Source organism: Gracilinanus agilis, chromosome 4 (genome assembly GCF_016433145.1).
Source record: "Gracilinanus agilis isolate LMUSP501 chromosome 4, AgileGrace, whole genome shotgun sequence".
NCBI lineage: Eukaryota > Metazoa > Chordata > Mammalia > Didelphimorphia > Didelphidae > Gracilinanus > Gracilinanus agilis.
Window position 1 is genome coordinate 7,381,117 of NC_058133.1, and position 21,066 is coordinate 7,402,182.

The 21,066-nt window shown below is 45.1% G+C and overlaps 1 protein-coding gene across 4 annotated transcripts; it reads right to left on the reverse strand.

The window, feature by feature from the left end:
- Nucleotides 1–3: 3 nt before the first annotated feature.
- SRSF11 (serine and arginine rich splicing factor 11) lies at nucleotides 4–21,066 on the reverse strand. Of its 4 annotated transcripts, none has more exons than XM_044674565.1 (12): nucleotides 20,807–21,066; nucleotides 15,670–15,803; nucleotides 11,838–11,947; nucleotides 8,237–8,329; nucleotides 7,379–7,428; nucleotides 6,166–6,293; nucleotides 5,204–5,285; nucleotides 3,451–3,582; nucleotides 2,827–2,916; nucleotides 1,352–1,447; nucleotides 1,135–1,270; nucleotides 4–1,025 (listed from the first exon to the last, which is right to left on the reverse strand). In XM_044674565.1, the coding sequence occupies exons 1-12, from the start codon at nucleotides 21,049–21,051 to the stop codon at nucleotides 828–830; spliced, it is 1,494 nt and encodes a 497-aa protein (XP_044530500.1). In that variant the 5' UTR covers nucleotides 21,052–21,066; the 3' UTR covers nucleotides 4–827. The 4 variants fall into 4 exon arrangements, with proteins under 4 accessions (XP_044530500.1, XP_044530498.1, XP_044530499.1 ...); XM_044674563.1 differs by having other exon boundaries at nucleotides 4–1,028; XM_044674564.1 differs by having other exon boundaries at nucleotides 1,352–1,468.

The window sequence follows — 21,066 nt, forward strand, 5'->3', positions numbered from 1 at the left end:
ACATGAGCTGAAGTTTCAGGGTTTTATTATCAAAGTCTTGTAAAACAATTGCAGAAACTGTACATCAACATGGCACAGACCGTACGGAGTCGCTCACTTCGCTTCTTACCTAGGAACAGCTCGGCCTAACTAGCTAGGTGGGAGGGGGCGCCCCGCGGCCGCACAGCACCCCCAACACCACCTTCTCCTTCTACGGCGGGAGCTCCTGAGGACGTCCTCGGGGACTCTTAAAAGCATACAAACGGCAATGAGGAACGCACGGCCCCCCGCGCGCTCACAACAGTCGCACCCAGAGAAAAGCCCAACGAAAACTGTACATGGGGTGGGGGGCTCGGCTGCGTCCCGGGGAGGCTATCGGCTACAGACGGGGCGGTGGGGGGAAAACAAAAGCCTAATCGTTAAAAGGAGGACGTCGGGTGCATCTTCAACCTCGAAAGCCAAACCAAACGCACAGAGAGGAGGCGGGGCGGGGGCTGGGCCCCCGGCGGCCCCCGATGACATGCGGTCGGTGCATTCCCTACGCGGCTCTAGGACTGGAAGGAATCAAACTCTAGAAAGGTTCTACGCGAGCTTAGTTTAATAAGGAGATCATACAACATCCACAATCCATGCCTGCTGGAGATGCATGCAGCTGGTCAGTCGGGGCCCCGCGGCGCCCGCACGCGGCGGCAGGGCCTGGCCGGGCGGCTCCGGGCCCCGGGCGGCGGGCGAGGAGCGGCGCCTCCAGCCGTCTCTAGCTCGGAGCTCGGAACATCTAGGTTTGGGGGCGGACGGGGCGGGGGAGCGAGCGGGGGAATGACGCCGAGGCACGTGGGCGCGGGCGGCCCTCAGTCGCTCATGTCCATGTCCTCCTCGTGGTGGTCGTCGCCGTTCACCTTGGACTCCCGCAGTGCGTCGCCGCTGCCGCCCTTCTCAGCGGGCGCCTCCTTGGCCTTGGGCGAGCCCGGCTCGGGCGGCTTCTTGTCGTCCTTCTTGTCCTTCTCGCTGTCGTAGCCCTGCTCCTCCTCGTCGTAATCTCTCGTCACCTGCTTTGCCGGGGAGACGGGCAAAGTCAAGCTCTGCCCACAGGGGGAGGGGAGGGTCCCCAGGGGTCGCCCGGCCCCCCACCCCGGCCCGAGCCCGCCCTCCACCTACTTTGACGTCCTTGTCGCTCTCCGACTTCCGCTCCCGTTCCTTCTCCTTGTCTTTGCTCTTCTTCTTCTTGCTGGTGGAGCGCTCCCGCTCGTCGCGCCGCTCCTTGTCCTTCTCTTTCTTCTTCTCTTTTTTGTGTCTGTGAAGCCAGGAAGGGTCAGGCGCTGCCCGGCCCACCCTTACACCCCCCCCCCCCGCCCCACCCCAAGGTGTCACTCACCTCCTGGGAGAGGGCGAGCGGGATAGCTTCCTCTTGGGAGACCGAGGCTTCTTGGGGGACCGGGTTCCGCTGCGACTCCTCCTGCGGCGTCTCTCCCTGCAAGGACAAAGGTGCTGGCTGAGCCGCCGCTGAGGGCGAGGGCAGCCCCCCAAATAGTGCGCGGCTAGTAAGGGTCAGAGTTTGGGCCATGTTTGAATTCTCCTCAACCTGTGGGGCTGCCCAGCAGAATTCCTGGTCACCTCCCAAAGCAGAACAAGCAAGCTTGGTTTAGGGCAGTCATGTGACACAGCTCCAAAGAAGAGTCTGAATGTGTGAGGAGGGGACGGCCAAAGGGAGCCAGACTGCTGGGCCTGCTGGACTTGGGCTGGATCGGTAGCATCTCTAGTTTCCTCAACTTAAGACTGACAAGGCCGATCTTCAGGGCTCTGCCTGCCTTGGTCACGGGGGACACTGTGGGTCCTGGTCTTCCTGGCGCTTCGACACTCTTCTCCCCCCCTCGGGCCAGGCCGTCTTGGGGCGCTCATCTGCCCGTCACTAGCTTGGGGCCTCCTGAGCCACCCCGCTGGTCGGCCTCTTTGAAGCGGCCCCTTTTCCAGCCATGTGGGACGAAGGGACGGGGGTGCTGAAGGCAGAGGGGGGCCTGGTGTCCGCACTCTCTCCTGGTGGCTCTCCCGTCACATGACCATCACACGCTCTCCCAAGGCGCCCACCGTGGCTACTTCTCAGACTCTGGTGCCAGGATCCAGACGTCCTTTCCAAAGCAGAGGCCACCAAATCGGACCACGTGCCAATGGCCACTGGGGAAGGGCTCTCCTCGCCGCACACCTGCAGGCCCAAATACCGATCTCGGACCTTCCATGGCAAAGACCTAGCGGCTTCCGGCCAATGGCTCACCCCTGGCGGGGCTCCAGAAAAGGCAACTTTGAAAAGTTTGGATTCTCACTTGGCCCTCCCTGGCAGTATTGGCCCATTTTTATAGACCGTGAAAAGGAGGTTCGGCAGGTTCAATGAGCTGTGTAGGCCCCACCCTGGCTTGAGGCCTCCCCGAGGGTTCTGGCCACATGGGAAGACACCAGTGTTCAGGAACGCCGAGGAAGCTCATTCCTACGGGCGGGGCAGAGGCAGAACCCCAAGATCTTCGCTTGGCAGGAGCCTGGGATGAGCCTCCAAGATGCAGGGCCGAGCCCCAAGCTGTGGGAGGTCGCTGGGCCAAGGCAGAAATAGCAGAGGAAACCCAGGAGGGATTAAAGGCAGAGACGGGTGACCCGTTTGGACGGGCCTGCGCTGGGAAGCTCCCGTCTGATACACAAAAAACTAAGGGATCACCGAGGAGGCTCCGGCGCTCTACCAGGGAGGGCACACTTGACCCAAGAAGCAGAGGAGCAGCCGCCCAGCCCAGAGCTCTTCTCCAAACTCTCCCTGTCGCCATAGCTGGCGACCCCCCCGCCCCCCCCATTCAATATTGTGCAACTTACCGGCTGGTGCTCCGTGACCGGCGTGCTGTGCTATAGCTTTTGGGTGGCGTTTTTGAACGCTTCTTCTCTTTTTCTTCTTTCTTTTTGTCTCTAAAATGGGAATAAACACAATTTTCAGAGATTCTGTCAACCTGCTGCACACAAACCCCATAAGGCACATCAAAGAGAAAATAAAAATCCTCCAGTTCTCTTTACACGGGCATACGAGGAGACAAAAACATTTCTCTAAACATGATTTTCCCCATTGTATTCCATCGCAATGATTAAATGTGTTTCCACAGCAGTTTCTTCCCCCCCAAAAGATGATCTAAAAAAATTTGTGAGAAGACCATTTGTGTAAGCTCGCGGGACACCTGAGCACCTGAACACATTTCAAATGAAAAAATTCTAAAACCTGGGAAAGGCCCAGCTCAACTCTGCCACCCAGGACAAGGGTAAAGATGGGAGGCCTGGAGTCTTCCTCGGTGGGTGCAGAGCACTATGAGGCACAGGATAGACATGCTGTCCCCAAGGGAAAAGCAGCTGCTTGTTGGTCCTTGCTCTTCCCCAGGGGAAAGGCTCATTCGCTACCCTGAGGCAGGATGAGTGCATGGCCTGCTGGGAAAGTCTTTGGCTAAGCCCCACCTGGTTTTGGATGTGCTCCTGGACCTTCGACCTCGCTCTCGGGAATGAGACCTTCTCCGGCGTGGACTCTTAGATCGTCGCCTACTTCTTGACTTGGAATGAGATCTCCTTCTGGATCTGCTTCTTGACCGTCTAAGAAGGAAAAATCCACAAGGTGTTGCATGTTAAAAACATGTGATTCTTCAAGGCCAAGAGAGAGATGAAGACTATGGGATACGGTGGGAGTGTCCAGCCCTCTGATCTGCTCCAAAATATTTGTATCTGGGCTATCCTGGCCCAGGAGGGCCCCAAGCTTTTCTAGGAAAGTCCCAATATGTAGTGAGTGTGGAGCTCCGAGGGCAGGGGCCCTTCCAGCATAGAGCAGGAATGATCTCTACAAAATTCTAACAAATAGCTCAACAGCAGCCATCATCGAGCTGCTGGGCCAGGAATGGCTCTGGTCAGTTCTGAAAGAATTTTCCCCTCAAGCCATGCGAGCTCCAAGTCTTGGTGGTCTCTTGGCTAAAGCACACAGCACCACTTGTCGCTCCTGCGAGTCCCAGCCCTCCTTTCTGGAGGTTGTGGCTCATCTTTGTGCTACTCCATCTTCAGTTATAGCCAGTGCTGCGTATCGACGCAGCCAAAGAGCCAGAGAAGTCTCTGAGATTACAGAGGGCTCACGTCAGCCTTCTAGAAAGTCCAGTAAAACTTTTACTGTCTAACCCTGCTGCCACTCCATCTTTCGATTTGCGCGCCCATTTTCCACGTATGAAAAACAGCACAATTACCTGATTAGGTTCAGGCCAGCCATATTCTAGAAACCCTCACTAAAAAGATAGGTTTATGAACATCCAAGAAAGGAGACAGTTCTAGAATCACCAATGCCAGATCATGGCAAAGAATCTGTTTAACGATCAGGTTACTAAAAGGGGATGAAGGGAATATATAGGTTGTTGAACCCTAAACAAAGGGAGCGAGGGAACTATCTGAACTCGGGGTAGTCACCACTTGAACCTAGAGGTAATGGGGGACTAATAGAGAAGGGGGGTGGTGTGGGGGTGTGTGTGTGGCCCTCAGACTGGCACTTTAGGAAGAGGATAGAATGAAATGGGGAAGGGAGACCAGGCAGGAAGCTCCCCCAAAAGCACACAATGAAGGTATTAAGGGGCAGAACATAGAGAAAGCCGGAGTTCCTATTTGGCCTTAAGACTCTTTACTAGCTGGGCGACCGCACATGAGTTTGTTGGTCTTAATCTGGAGAAGGAAATGGCAAAATCTGCCAGTATCTTGCCAAGAAAATTCCATGGACACCAAGGTCTACGGGAGTCAAAGAGTGAGACCCAACAGCAAAGAAGGTGGGCCTCAACTCAAGCAGTAGCCTTGTGAGTTGAAAGAAGGGGACAGAAAAAAAGGCAGCCAAAAGGCTGTGTGATTCAACAGTGCTTACAAGGCAAGGACGACACCCACATGGCAAAACAGAGAGACTGAGAGATGGTGATGTCCTTGACAATCAAAGGGAAGTTCACAAGAGAAGAGTAGACTGGAGGCAAAGGAATCTAATTTGTTGCGTATTTGGGGCAGTTTAGAGCCGAGGGGCTGGATTTATATTGCTTTCACACTAACTTTTAAGGAATGGACCATTTTCTGCTGTCCAGTCAGCACCCTTGACCTTTTTGATCAACATCTAGAAATGCTGATCAAGTTAAACAAAAAAATCAGACACTTTAGAGAAATCAAGTTCCATATGCAAATGACTGGGAAACAGCTTTCTGACCTATGTCTGGAAGATGAAGGAGTCCTCCTCCTCCTGGAACGTGACCTGGATCTTGAATGCCTCCGTTTTTCTTCTTTCTTATCTGGAAATGAATGGGAAATCAAGTTTGTGGAGTTTCAAGTGTGTTGTACGTGGGCCAGCATCACATCGCTTCGTAGAAGCCCTTGGGGTCACGACAACCCTTTTCTTATCCCAAGTTCTCCACTCCCCTTCTCCTGGGCAGATTCTCTCAAGATGGCTAATTCTTACAGCAAAGTTATTCTGAGGGTTCAGTTTTCTGAAATAGGACTGAGTTCTCTTTGCCCCTCTCAAGCTCCCTGACTTCCCCCCTCTTATAGTGCTCAGCACCTCAGAACTACAAGAGGATCTTTTCTGTGACTGTCCCTAGAATTGTTCCCTTGCTTTTCCTTAAATGCCACTCCTTTGCTATAGTTTCTATGGTGGGAGTTTAAACTCAACCCAACAAGGCATCTAATATGTGAGACCTTAAAACAGTATTTCTGAGATCACACCCAGAGGAGAGAACTCTGAGGCTTCGAAGCTGAAAAACAGACTGGAATTTTCTGAGGCCTCATTTTATCATTAAAACGAGAAGTCCAAGAGAAAACGGTAGGGACTCTGCTGCCAGACCTGTAACTTTTTATCGTCCCAGTCCCCACCCTGAAATATAGTCCTCCTGGGTCCAAGAGCCAAGTGTCTTCCCTCCTAGTCTCTTAACAGAACAGTCCAGATATTTGCTTCTCCATAATAATGCTAGTCCCCAACACCTCCCTACTCCCTCCCAGATAAAGCAGATTATAACTGTCTCATTGGAAGGACAAATCCAAACCTCTGGTTGCTACTCTCCTTTCTTCACATATTAGCAAAACATTTGCAAATCAACATTATCAGAATGCCTGCTGCTGAGCACTTAAATGCAGAAGATAAAGGGAAATGGGGACAAGACCTGCCGTGGCACTTACCTGGCTCTATGGCAGCAGAAATCAGCGACTGCGCTTCCCTCACTCTCTTCATGGCCTCCTCTATCTCTTTACTGGAGGTATCAGACTTGAGACTCGGTGACACGAGGCCTGCGGCGACATGGTTCAACCTGAAATCAAGTAAAGCGCTAAGTTTCACGTGCAATTGAAGAGTGGAATCTGCAGGTATCCGAGCCGAGCGGCCGGACCACATCTCAGCATGTCCAACCAACGCCGGAGCAGACAAGGCTGCGGGGATGCTTCGGAGGCAGCTGGGAGCCTCGCCATCCTCAGCCCTCCATCCCGCCCGGAAGTGCCAAAGCCCCATCGGGGCAGGCAGTTTGGCTCAGACGCCGCCTCTCTCGCCTGGCTGACCCGTCCATCCCACCATTTCTCTCTTGCTGGGCTGCCCTGGAAGTGGGGAATGTGGGCCTTTTTCATATCTACACCACCTGAGCTGAGCACAGTGCCTGGCACAAAGCAGGAATTTAGCACATGTTCAGAGACTACTGAATACTGACTGGGCTGATGATGGGATGACTACTGGGGTGGAATTGAGGATTCTAGGAGTCTCAAGAATAGTCCTGGAGTTCTCTAACATTTTGACCCCCAAAGAGAAGATGTCCCCAAAGGCTCAGTACAGTAGTTTTACTACTGAGGCATTGTGTGTGAGCCTCCCAAGCAGCCAAGGCTGAAAGCCAGACTTGAAAGGAAGCTTTCAGGCCCTGGACTCCCGCGGCTGCCCCTCAAGTTAACAGACACTCAGGGGGAAAAAGGCTCCTCAGAAAGAAGCTCTCAGTAGCTCATCAAATGATGGACAGTATTCAGGGAACGAAGTAGGTGAGATTTCACTACATGAACCCTGACTTGGCTATTTTCAAATGTGAAAAAACATTTCAAACATTAAGAAATGGAAGGTAGTAAATACCCAGCTGAGGCGGCCCCAATGAGGCCCTGCCAGACCAATAAGCCCAACCCCAGGACTGGAAGATTGCCTTCTCCCCCAGAACTGAGTAGCAGGCGCCTGGGGACATTTAGGCCATCCAAATGCAGGCAGGGAGACTTTACAATGGAGAACTCTTCCCCCACGGGCAGGCGGAAATGTTATGAGTACAAACGGACACCAAACACGCAGTTAACTTGGGCATGTATCACCGCACCCCTCCCCCCCAGTCACTTTCCTGTGAGACTTTTATTTGTAAAAAAGAAAACTTACTTGGGATCAACAGTGCTCATTAGCTTCAGTAACTGATCTGCTGCAAGAGACTGTTAAAAAAAAAAGAAAAGACATTTTCAAAAGAGAAAAGACTGTTTGGCCAATTGTAGATTTTCCCCAATCTCATGGGGGAGGGCAGCTGGTGTGCAGGGGCTCTGTATTGAAGCACAGTAAGGGGGTAGGTAACTGGGATTAAGTGACTTGCCCAGGATTATACAGCTAAGGCCACATTTGAACCCAGGACACCTCCTTTCTCCAGACTTGGCACTATCCATTGAGCCACCCAGCTGCCCCCTGACATAGTTTTTATGGTTCTTAGTCATGGAATAGAAGGATAGGTTTTTATACATTCTAAACATTTTAAAATTCTAAAATTCACACCAGCTAATAGTACACAAAGCAGTAATTCCATGACAGTAATGGCACTAAAAGTACAATAACTGATAAAGCAAATTATCTGCATCCACCCCTTCCAAACAATCTTGGAGTGAAGTAATGTGTGAAAGAGGAAAGAATATTCCCCCAAACGGGTAAGACACCTAAGCCATCCTTCAAAACAGCAAACGGACATGCTCATGTCTGTGTTTAGACGAAGCTGCCAACATAAACTACGGGTCCAAATTTACATAAAATTTGCAGCTATAAAGACTGCAATTCTGAGTGGGAACCAGATAAGGCCAAATACCATTTGGGCCTCATAAGAATATGAAGTTTGCAGGAAGAAAATGATCACTTAAGAGTAAGACGTGACCATGATGCTTTTAAGTATCCCAGGCACAGAAACGTAGCCTTTAAAATATAGTTAACGCTGGCTTATGATTGAGGGATGGCAAATCAGGAAAAAGAGGGAAACTAGACCTGAGAGTTCAAGTTTGCTCCAGGAAGCCCAAGAGCAGCAAGGGCAGGGTCCAGAGCAGGGGCGCCCAAAGCAGCCAGAGGTACAGCACCGATCTGTGGGAGAGAGAAGGGAGGGAGTCAGCTTTGCGCCTCAAGTGTGTTGTCTAGTCACTTATGGGGAGGCACACAATCAGGCACAAGATGTTACCCCAAGTCTTTGATCCTTAAGCATCACTGGAGAATCTGCACCAAATGCTAAAGCAACAGAAAACTGGGATAAATTTTAATCCAGAAATAACTTCATTCCTCCAAATCCACGTGGGTTAGATGCTGTTATCAAGGGGTTCACATTCAAGCTGATTTTTCCACAACCAACTAGTCACTTACATTCTCTTGACCTCAGTTCCTCTGAGTGGACTCGCTTCTTCTCAGGACCCTAGTCAGCTCTAAAATTACACAATTCTTAGAAATTGAGTGTTTTGTAATTTTTATTGCAGATTTAGTTGAATTTTCTCTAGACTCAAACAGACCTACCAAGAATACTTACTGCAGCTACCAAACATCCTTTGAAAAACGATCCACAAATCCTTGGATCTATCAACAGGTCAAAAGGCTTAGAGCAGGAAAAACTTGGTGTGTAAACCCCCCCCCCACCCCCTCCTTCTTATTTGCTAATCTATTCAAGAGCAACATTTTACAGCTTTCTCATCTTGGTCCTAAAGGTTAAATGTGACTGCAGCTAAAATGTTAGGAATGACATTTAACAATGTATTTTTATCAGGATTATTTCAATTACAGTTGTTTTCTCAGGTTTGCTTGCTAGAGCATAACCCAGATATAGTTAAAAAAAAAAAAAAAAGTTTTGCTGCTACAACCCATACAGCTCTTCACTACCTCACTTAAGAAAACTAACTTGGCAAAAACATCTGCCAGGTAGCCCAGTATTAGAGGTGGCCTCAGAAGCCTACAATCCTGGGTTTAATCCTGCTTGCTTCTGACTCGCAGGCACAGACTCTAAGGATCCAGTGGATTTACAGTGTGAAGGATCCAAGTGCAGGAGGACAGTAAAGGTAGTCTCACGGCTGGTAGATGCCCAAAGCCTGGAGAGTAGCCGGTTCTGTTGTGGAACAGGCTACCTGCCCTGGGAGAGAAAGCTTTCTCACCTTTAATTCCTCGCACTGAAATCCCATATCCAGTCACAATCGATCACTACATGTCACCCGAACAGAGGCACCTTATGATGTCACTTTACGTTACTATAATGACCTCTGTTCCTCAAACTGATCTCATCTTATTCATCCCATCAACTGAGCCATATTGACTTCACCTCAACATACGTCCAAGCCCTTCGCCCCAGTAGCCCCAACCTGTGCCCTTTGCCTTTAAGTCATCTCTCTATGTGTGCTGTCATAGTTACCGCTAGCTTTAAAAAAAAAAAAAAAAAAAAAAAAAAAAAGGCATTTCAAATTCAATTTTTTCAATCACCCTAATTTGCCTCCCTCTCCTCCTCTCTTCCTCCACCTAGAAGAGAAAGATTCAGGGCTATAAAAGGTCCTGAGGGAGTTCATTTTTTCTGACTTTCTTGGGGATTACTGTGGAACCAACCAGAATGGATAATTTAATAACTTTTGCAGAACTTCAAATTGAAATAGTCAAGTGTTTGGAACCATTTCTTAATTCCAAGTCCCCTGAACGGAAACTTTTATCACTTCTGAAAAGTTAAATGGCATGATGGCAAACCCTAGCTTAGTAAGCATTTCTTTATTACTGATTTGTAGTTTTCTCATATAGTTGTTGATAGTTTGAATTCTTTTTTAAAGAATGGAAATGCTTCTGTGGAATGTATGGATTGGCTTTATTTTTGTATAGAAAGAACCATAATTTCATTGCTTTAGTGAACCCACAGGTCAGCACATTCTCTGAAATTTAAAGGGCTTAAGAGAGCTGCCTGGGGAACAGAGTTCAAGTAATTGGCTCAGGTCAGTTCATGTCAGAGGAGGTAACCAAGCTTTCCTGGTTTTGAGCTCCATTAATTCTGGAATCTGATGGAAATGTTCTCTTCCATTTTAGATATTTAGGAATTATAATTTTAGGGAATAAAAACGATCTTACTGTAGAAACTTGACCTTTTTTATATTTGAATCCCATTAAGTCACAGTTGTGCGAAAGGTACCCCAATTCTCTTCTAAATATAACCTTGTAAATTAGTGTCACGTCCCCATTGTGAGCTTATTATATATAATATAATATTGATGGTTGGAATTTAACTTCTGCCAAAATTTTTTCCAGTTTCCCCAGCAATCTTTGCCTCTACTCTTTCTCCTGAAAGAAATTCTTCAATTATTTGTTCTTGGGCTTAGGAAATTATCAGGGTGCTTAAGATTTTTTGCTTAGCCATTCTGTTGCATCGCATTTACAAAAAAAGAAAGGACCCAACAGTTCTGATATTTGCTGTTTTAAAATCTAGTGTAAAGTATGGCAACACCACATCTTTCGACTGTTGCCCTTCTTCTCGACATGCTAGGACTCTCATCTTCCAAATGGATCTTGTCTAGTTCTAAAAGGCTTCTCTGTGAGCAATAAAAGTCACATAACCCTAATTCTGTAAGTTAATTAAGGGTGTTTTGTGAGGGCTTTTCAGCTCGGCCTGATCAGAAGCAACGAATCTCTCCAGTCATTAAAGTCTCCCCCCCCCCCCCAAGTCTTTTGGAGTTGTATTTAATATAAATTACGCACATGTGCTGGCAGGTCCATTTTCAGATAGTTCAAAGAACTCTGTAATTATCTAAGAGTATAATTTCTTATCATTTCTTCATTTTTGTTAGTATTAGGCATAGAAATCAAAATAAATGCAGGTGATTTTGCTGGACTAATTTTATATTCTGCTAATTTTTTTTATTGAATCCCTAGGGTCACCGAAGTATACTGTCATGCCAGCTATAAATGAATCAATTTTGACTTTGTACAATGCACACAGATCTTTTTGTTCTTTTTTATCCCTTGAATTATGTCAACAAAAGAACATTTCAAAGTGGTACACAGACTTTAAGTCTGGGTAGCACAATACCAACATCGTACTGTGTAGGACAGCTAAGAAACCTGGATGAGGACCCGAGACAGCCCCCAAACTATAGCCGTATAAATTATGGGCCATAAGACCACAAATCCTCATTTTAAGTTCAATCAAGTTACTACCATAATGAATTATACTTAGGAATAATTATAACCATCAATCCACAAAAACATGAGACCAAGAAGCGGCAGCAGTCATTTTTGTAGCAGTAAGCACAGTCAGATGCTTAGTTCCTACTGGCTTGATTTATATGTTCTAGCACAATGAGCACCCTCCTCGTCTTTTGGGGGTTGCAAAAATTATCTTTAGCATGTTAGACATCTGGAATGTTGCCATTCAAAATTTCCTACGATGCGATTAGATTAAATCTGTAGTAACTTTTTATAGCAGCACAAATATGAAAATAATTAATGTAGAAAACACTACGCTGTTAGCTGTTTAAATGAGTGAATGACTCCTAGCTCTCTCCCTACTTGTGTGGTAATGAGATCCTATCTTAAAATGGTTTCATTCTTTCTCATCTTCTCCAAAGTTGACAAGGAGCCATACCTGGGTAAGGGGGTTTGGAGTAGGCAGAAGTCCACCACCAGGCAGAAGACCTGCCACTGCATTAGCTGGTGCCAACAGAGACAAAGCCTTAGTCTCATCAGGAATAACTCCTGCAGAGAGATAGCCATGCATTAGAATACATTCTTTTTCAAGACAGAAAACACACAAAAACACCCAGAAAATGTCTCCCTGATACACCACCTGAGTTTGTTGAAAGTACTTATGTTGGCTAAAATATAAAGCTTGATTTCTATTAATATTTATCACTAATTTTATGTCAGAATGAAACTTCAATGTGTGAAAAATTGACTTCCTTTTTCTCTACAAATGGTTAAGTTTCTAGAGTAAAAAAAAAATAGCACAATACACACTACTTTTTTGTTAACACTGCCAAGATTTCATCACCTGTACTCGATTTTTAAGTCATGAACCAAACGTAAGCAAGCACAGTCGGTTCTCCAGGGGTGTGCTCTCAACTTTCAAAAGCTGTTTTATGAACAACGACTCGTGTCGGCTGCTTCACTATAAAGCACACAGAAAAATCAAGATACACAAGACAAAAAAAGTTTGATTTAGGGGTTAATAATATGGTACAGTTCACTATGATTTTTTTTTTACACCTACCATACAAATTTTGTAAAAATTAAAGAGAAGAAAGGTATGTAAGGAAATTTTCTGTCGAATCAAGCGTAGGGCTTTTGCTGACTCAAAGTGAATCTGAATGTCTCTGAAGATCTCTGAATACACACTGGGTGCGTGAAGGGTCTATACTTTGGCACATTCCTTACCTGTGCAGTAAAATGCTTTCTGTTCCAATCTGTGCCAGACTAACTGTACCAAAAAAGTCTGCTACTTCTTGCCAGTTAAAAAGCGAACTTTGGCCCAAGCTCTGGAAGCCACAAGAGACGAGTACGTCGTCTGGGTATTCAGTATAGACATTACTAAAGGTCCTACCGTCAATGAGACATATACTCAGGTAGACAGTTTTAGTCCTATCCAACAGCAAAAGCCCTATAGAGATAGATGGACCATATCTGTTGATGTGCCCAAGCCCCCAAAATGAGAGTTCAATAACACAATGTAACTACATATTTGCAAATACCAGTAGAGTTTCGGTAAAACATATTAAGAAACTGCATCTCATCATAAACATACAATATGTACAGGGCACTTAAGAGAAACTGGACAAGCTGCAGAAGAAAACTGTTGGGTGGTATTTTCAGCAGGGCCTGGTATATAGTTCAGGCTGAACCAGGGAAAAGAACTGTAAAACACAACAACAAAAAAGAAAAACCACTGTTAAATAAAGGTCACGGTTCCTTCACCTACACTGCGAGTGCCGATAGATAGATAGATAACATCAACAAGCGCTAACACACAGCACCCTCATCTGGCTCGTCTGGGCCAGAGCGAGACTTACAGAGGGAGCGGGAGCAGGGGAGGTCATTGGGGGGGGCACAGGGCACTGCGTGGGCATCTATAGTATAGATATTAACATACCTCCGGAGATTGATCAAGGGGAAATTGTGCATGCAAAACTCTGTCTCAGGAAGAGGATATATAGATAGATATGTAGATATCTATGTATGTATTTATCAACTAGCAACATTTCTGGCAGTCTAAATCCTCTCGGGCTTATTGTGAGACACCTCATAGAAGATCTGCATCCATTAAAAAAGTCATGCATCCGATCCTCGGATTTAAAAAAGGGATACTATCGAAAGATAAAACTACAATGGGGAAATAGCAATGAGGCCCCTCACCAGTTATTTTCATGCGTCAAGAGTTTTTTTTACTGCGGCTTTGATAGAACCATGAAATACTGCATGAATGTGTAGAAATGAAAGAAAAAGAAACAGACAAAAGAAACAAACATTAACCGAGGAACCTAAATTACCCCCCATCCATTAATATCAGAGATCCTTCCGAATCTGACTACAATCGCGCTGTTACCAAATTCGGGGCACGCCTTCCCCTTCCCCTACACTCTGCGTGTACGCTTCGAGCACATGAAGCGAGAGCCACCACCAATGGGGAAGAGTGAAAAATGGAGCAGGTGGGGCTGTGCGCGAGGGAACGCACACCTGTGCAGCGAGGCGCCGGGCCAGGCAACATTAGTGCCGCACAGCATTAAGAGAAATACACCAAGAAGAGGGCTTGGAACGGAAAAACATCCAGAATCCAATAGACTAAAAAAAAATCACTTTCAAAAACTCATCTGAAAAAGTGACATGAAGAGCTGCTCTCATAGGATCTGCTCCATTTTATTTAGCATCTGGAAATGTGAGAGAAGGCTTAGCCAACAAAAGATTGCTTTTTCTAGAAAGGCCTCACCTAAAATGTCCGTACAAATTCTTTTATGGGCATTTGCCCCAAAGACCTGCCCCAAGACCCATCGGTCAGGCTCCCATTCTGGATTTCTTTGGGTGCCGGGTTTCATCTCCAACAGGCACGACAAAAAGGAAATGGTTTAACCAACACACGCTACCCCCCCCCCCCCCCCCGGGAAGATCTCACTCTTTAGGACTGAGATGGTTATGCTAGGTTAGAATGCCTTTGCCTGGAGCAGAAAATCAAGGCAGTTTCTTTAGAAAAACAAAATCCATCTCTCCAAGTTTTCTGGGTGAGATATATATCTGGATATCCAATTATAAGGCATGGTTCAAATGTTCAAGTTGATACTGAGTGATGTAAGGTAGCTTCCTTTTAGAATAGGCAGTATCAAGAAGTTAGTGGCCCTGACCAGTTCATGGAAGAAAAAAGGGATGAATTTAAAATGCCTGGCATAATGCAGCAATTATACATATTTACCTAATTCCAGTAATTCACTTTTATTTTGCTTAACCATATGCTATATTTATAAAGAAATAAGTCAAGTAATGGTACATTTGTACTAAGATATGCCTTAAGTTTCAGAAATTGGCTGTCAAAGTGCTGTCTTGTCCCATTAAGATCCACCCCCCCTTGCTTTTGTCCTGTCCAATTACTTTAACAGCCTAAAATGTAAAAAGAGAGAAAATGTGGTTAACATTTGGTTACACCAGGAAAACACCTGGGGGGCTTGAGCGGGGCTTGCTGGCCTTTAGTTATTGTCTAGAATCCCCTGTAGCGGCAGAGGACCCACTGTTTTTCAGTCATCTGGAAGGGCTTTGCATTTGCCTTCTCCACTACAAAAATCACACACACAAATAACAGAGAGAAGAGTTTATTATTTAGTGAAATTCTATAAAGTATAGCAAGGCTGAACAGAATAAAATACCCAGTGCCCCTCTGGCACCTAACCTAAAGGAATTTTTGGCTTTTCACACAAACCACAATCATTCAACCCTTGGTATACTGGAATCTACAATTTGGTCAACTTAAGTAAAAATGATTGGTGAAAGGAAATAATGACTCCCGTCTGTTCTCATTTGTTATTAAAGTGGAATTCCAAGTCATGCATTTAGTTAAATATATGAAGGTGCATATAACGGACTGCTTATTTTGGAGGGCCTTTTGGAAGGTGGGGAGGGGGGAAGGGTTAAACTCAACACCAATTAAGATAAGAGCTTATTAAGTGTCTTTTAGGAATTGGAGTTAAGGACAGTTATTTCAGTCTTACTAATAAAAACTTAAACTAGAAAAATTGGAACCGATTCTAATTTTCAGAATTAAGATCAACTAAGAATTGGCCGCAAAGTAAGCCAAAAGTACGGACCACAGTATACCAAGGGTCTCCAAATGTTAATTGCTTTCATTTTTCACATGCTACTATTACTCACTCTACAAAACTAGACTGAGGTAGACGGTCATCGAGAGGATGGCCACATAGGCAGTGAAACAAAGCACAAACCTTCTGCATAGGGTACGACTATCAAAGCTCTGTCAACGAATACAGTGTTTGTCAGATGCTGGGCCACAACTGCCGAGTCTGGGTCATGGAACTTTACAAAACAGACACGTGATGAGACTGGCAAAGGCGAGTCACTAAAAAAGAAAAAACAACAAATCAAAAGGGAGAAAAGAGATTAGCTACCACAGAAACTGCATTATTACCAAAAAAAAAAAAAAAAAAAGTAAAAATCACATGCAGAGGCCAGAAGTGAAAAGTTTCCAAATACGGTTCCAATCTAGAACACAAAATCCATATGCATATTTCCAAAACAAGCACAATTCTAACTTTACAAGCGAATAAATCAAGTTGTTAAATCTCCCAAAATTTATATTTATTGAAATAGGTTTAGTTAGCTAAAAAACATAATAACTGATAGCATAAAGTAACCTCAAATGAAATGTCCAATTTTTACTGCATCAAAGAGTTGGATAGTTTTGCTCCAGAAAGCAAATTAATATTCCAAGACAATTGGATGTCTGATAGTCAGTGAATTAATTCCCTTGGCCTGCATCCTCTATGCTTCACATTCCCCTTTCTTCCACATAAACTCGACCAAAAGAAATTTATAATTGGACAGATTTAAGAGCATATGGCCCAGAGGTTTTGGGAGGTACAGATCTAGGAAAAGTGAAAACCACTTTGTCAATCTGATATTGGTATACTTCAGGGAGGGGAGGCTTATTTTTCTTTAGTAAGCAATTTCAAATTTGGAAAGGGTACTCACCAGCTTTACTTTTGACTTTCAAGCCCAGAGAGCACAAAAGCCTCAATTGGTTAGACTTGATCTCATTTCTCATTTATCCTCTCCATAACTACGAGGTTTTATCAGATTTAATAAGGTGACCGGGGGTGAAAGCTCCATGCTCACACATGCTTACATATGTAGCTTACTATTATCTAGGCAGCATAAAAAAGGGAACCTATTTATTCTAAACTCCCACTCTAGCTGTGCTGGCTCTTTCCATGATACACCTTTTTTTAAAGGAAGAAAAAAGGACAATTAACCTTGGAAATAATGAAGAAATCAAGATCCTTCAGCCATTAGACAATCTGTCTTGTACATTTAGTCAAGTCACAAACAAAAATATCTTATTCTACTTGTATCATACCATTGCCAGCCATTCAACAGGCATCAATTGTTATGTAAATGCTGTTAAGGCTGTTCTTTTGAAGAGTTTTAATATATTTATAGAAATGCTGCGTCATTAGCTAAAAGAGGCAGTGGCAGGGGTTCAGATATGATTTCATGTGCTTTTTTGGGGTGGAAAGCACACTACAGAGGGGGAAAGAAGCTCATCAGTGGTTGGTACAGGGCCTTGAAGGTTCTAAATTGTCAAAAGCACTTGAGTGGGAGTAGGGATGAGACTACACTGGTTTGGGAAACTCCTAAGTAAGGAAACTTGTCTCTTCCCATACATAGTAGGCCACTTGCCTCTTCTGAAACTACTCTGGAGAGAGTTGCGTAGGGTCAGTAAGCAACTTGCCTTATTGGTGACATCTGAACCCAAGCCCTAAGTCTACTTCATCATTTTCATAATTCTTTTAAAATGAAATGGGTAGTCTAAGTCCCTAAAACACATTTCCCCTTAGAATACACTCAGGAGCCCCTCTTCCCAGTGTAGAGGACTGACTCTGGACTAAAGGTATACTCTGAAAACCATCTTTTCAAGGATCATCTCAGGAAGCAGCCAGAAGGCAATAGGAAGCTCTAGCTTAGGAGTCTAAATGATGGATTCTAATTACCCATGGGGCTGAGAAAGGTACAGCCCCCTTCTGAGCCTCAGAGGATAACAGATTTGGATCTCCAATGCATCTTAAGAGACTCAAACCATTCATTTAAAGAACGTGAGATCTAGAGAAATAAAGGAATTCGCCCAAGATCCTGTGATTTTAAAACTAGTGCTCTGCTCTTTCCACTATATCAAGATCCCAACTATGAAATTCTGTATCTGGTATTTTTACTTTCCTTGTAACCACAAGACACTTGATACTTGAGCTCTTGGTACTTGAATCCTGAGCCCCAGCTATTTCGATTTGTAAAATGAAGTAAAATACTACATACATTAACACCCTGTTTAAGGCCCAGATCAAATATCTGTATAGAGCTTGGCAAACCTCCAAGTGCTATATATCAATTTAAATTATTATAGGCAAAATTTTGACCCATTTACCTGATTTATCTTCCATCTAACGACAGTAATAGCACTAAGGTGAAACATCACACGAGGCTTCAGATCCAAAAGATTAAATTTAGAATCAAAGTAGTTATATAGTACTTTATATTATCACAGGACTTTTACACTTTTTTTAATTTAGAAGAGAAGCTCTTCAAGCAACCACTTCTTAATGATGGACATCTTAAAGCAAATGGAAAAAATAGCTGGGAGGAAGAGGACTGAAAACTATATGGCAGCCAGGAGGCAACAGAATTTGTTTTAGAATAAAAAAGAATTCATTCAACTAACATTTCCTCAAAGTTTACTAAGGGTAATGCACAAGTTGAACTCTCTCTCTCTCTCTCTTTTTTTTTTTTAACACACTTTGGAATGTCCAACAAGTTCAGTGCTGATACAGACACTTGATTTCATTTCCCAATCACACAACTTTCCAGAAACAAAAGGTGTGTGCCATGATGAACAGCAACAACCCATCCACTTTTTTCTTCTTTTTAAAGAAAAGCTAAGCCTATGGAGGCAGAGCATTATACTTCATGGATGTATTACTGAAAATGGGAAGAAAAGAAAGCTGTTGTTAATCTTTTCAAGAGTTGTAGCTTTCAAAAGCAATAATGTAAATACTTTTTCAGCATGCTAATTAGCATCAGTAATCATCTTATCAAATAAAGAGAAGACTGAGGTGGCTTCTTGTTCTCAATTCATCTAGACCACAAGTTATCAAAATACAGGGGGTGGGGGGCCTCCCCGACCAACTCTAATAAAGGTTGGAGGTACTTTGATCTGCACTTTTTGGGGACCATCTCAGCAGCTAGAAGGCAATAATAGGAAACACTAGATTGGAATCAAGGTTATGGCACACCAAACTTACCAGTCACCACTGTATTCTTTGTAGACACAACCACCCAGTAAAAAAACAGTTATTTAAGTCCTTGATATAACAGTGTTTATGAAATGTTGACATCCCCACCCCCATCTTCTTAATATTCTGTAGGGCAAAATGGTAAGTACTCATTAAGATCATGTGCTATATACTCAAGTATGAAAGGGGGCCTGGAGGAAAAGCACTTTGAGTTTAGAGCTCAAAACTGTTATTTGAACTTGGGGAGTATGCAGTATATTTGGTAGATGTAGTTCGGGGGGAAAAAAAAAGTAAGCTTTCAAGCTAAAAATCTGAATTTTTGGAAAATTTCTATCTGCCATGAGTTTGCCAACTTCCCAGTACTGAAGACTCTTCAGATGAGATTGTTGGTGACGGTAATAGGATATGTGTTAACACATGGAAGATCTGTATGTACCAGTATTTTCCAAATGAACAATATGTGAGATATTACAAAACCATCCATAGGTAAAATCCATTCCAAGTAGAATATATGTTCATGGATTCATAAAAATTAACAATATGGTTTTAGAGCTCAGATGGCAACTATGAGTAGTTGAGTTTCTATGTAGTATAGAGAATATCACACCCACAAGTATCTAACAGTTATAAAACTACTCCTCTCTATGCAACTACTATCTGTATGAGGCTAGATTTTGTTCATATACTTCGACCAAAACAACATATTTCAAAACTGAAGAAACTAATAGGAGACTCCAGGTTGTCTTCTTTTAAGCTAGATATATAGATTTTCATTAAAATGTTAAGTTAAAGTAAACTTGACATGCATTCAAAAAATTTATCTGCTTTAGTTTTGAATAGGGTAAATATTAGTAGATAATAAAACAGAAGCTCTTTATGTTCTTCTAAGTATATTTAAACTTTTTAACTTCAGCCTCAGCATCAATACTGTGTACTGGTTTCAAAGTAGAAGAGCAGTAAGGGCTAGGCAATGGAGATTAAGTGACTTGCCCAGGGTCACACAGCTAGCAAGTATCTGGAGGTCTATTTTGAACTCAGGGCCCCCTAGCCTGACACTCTTATCCTTTGAGGTGCCTAATCTTCAATAATTTTAAGACCTTCAAGGTGTCCTGATAACAGCAACAACAATAAGGCTTGAGAACCTTTGCTTTTGACCAACATGAGGAAAAGGAGGTTTATAAAACTTGTTCTCAAGGTTAAGCAGTATGTGGTGGTAGAGGTATGACCAGAGCAGCCAAGGTCTCTTTGGGCTTCTAACCTGGATTTCCTTCCCACGCTGCTCCTCAATTGCTTTGTTTCCTCTTCTAATGCCTGCCTAACTCTTGAGATATGAATAGGTCAAATGAGGATGGCTAAGGGGTACATCATATCATGAACAATGGGCTCCTCTGCCTGCCTCTAAACTCAACCCAAGAAAACAACGTGAAACAAAAACCCAATCGTGCTTCTCTTGCTCCGGGCTTGCCACAGGTGACACCAATCCAGCCGTGTGGCCAGTGGGAATGCCCTCACAAACTTTATTCTTCCAGAAATCTGGGGCCCATCTCTCTGGCCTTTTCTTGGCGTTAAGAAATGGCAAAAGTCACTCTTGTTTTTAATTAACGACCTGCCATTTTGTCGAAAGACAGCAGGCCCAGGCAGAAACCCCAAAGCAATCCCTCTGCGCACCCAAAGTGGGCAACACAATGAGTGGCGTAATGGTAAACGAGGAAGGAAGCGGACCTAAGGCGTCCCAGAATATGGCCACCCGAGTCAAATGGCCCCAGGCGGCAGAGGGCCAGAAGCCAGCTGATTGGCTGAAGGCCGGTTCTATCAGGCCAGCTCTCCAAGGCCCCGGGCGGGGTTTGTTTAGCGCCTCCGCAGGGAAAGAGCTGCTCTCCCGGGCAGGGCTCGCCCAGCAGCCACCCCGCGCCTCACATCCCACTTCCCTCAGGGCACTCTCGGAAGTAGCTTTCTACGGAGGGGCGAGGAGGGAAACCCGGCCCCCCTCCCCCACCAGAGTGGGTGGATCGCCTCCCGCCCTCCCAGGCCCAAGCCAACGGCCGCTGCCGCTACTCACTCGGGCGGGAAGAGGCGCAGCTCATCGATCTTGCCCAGGAAACCGAAGAGGGTCCGCATCTGCTCCGAGCTGGCGCTCGGGGACACGTTCGTCACCTGGATAACCTCGGTACCACCGCTGCCGCCCACGCCTACGCCGCCGCTGCCGCCCCCGGGGCCGCCCACGCCCACACCGCCCGGGCCGCCGCCTGCGCTCGGCCCCGGACCCGGGCCTGGGGCGCTGGGGACGACGGTGGGCGTGCTCATGGCGCTCTCGGGCCT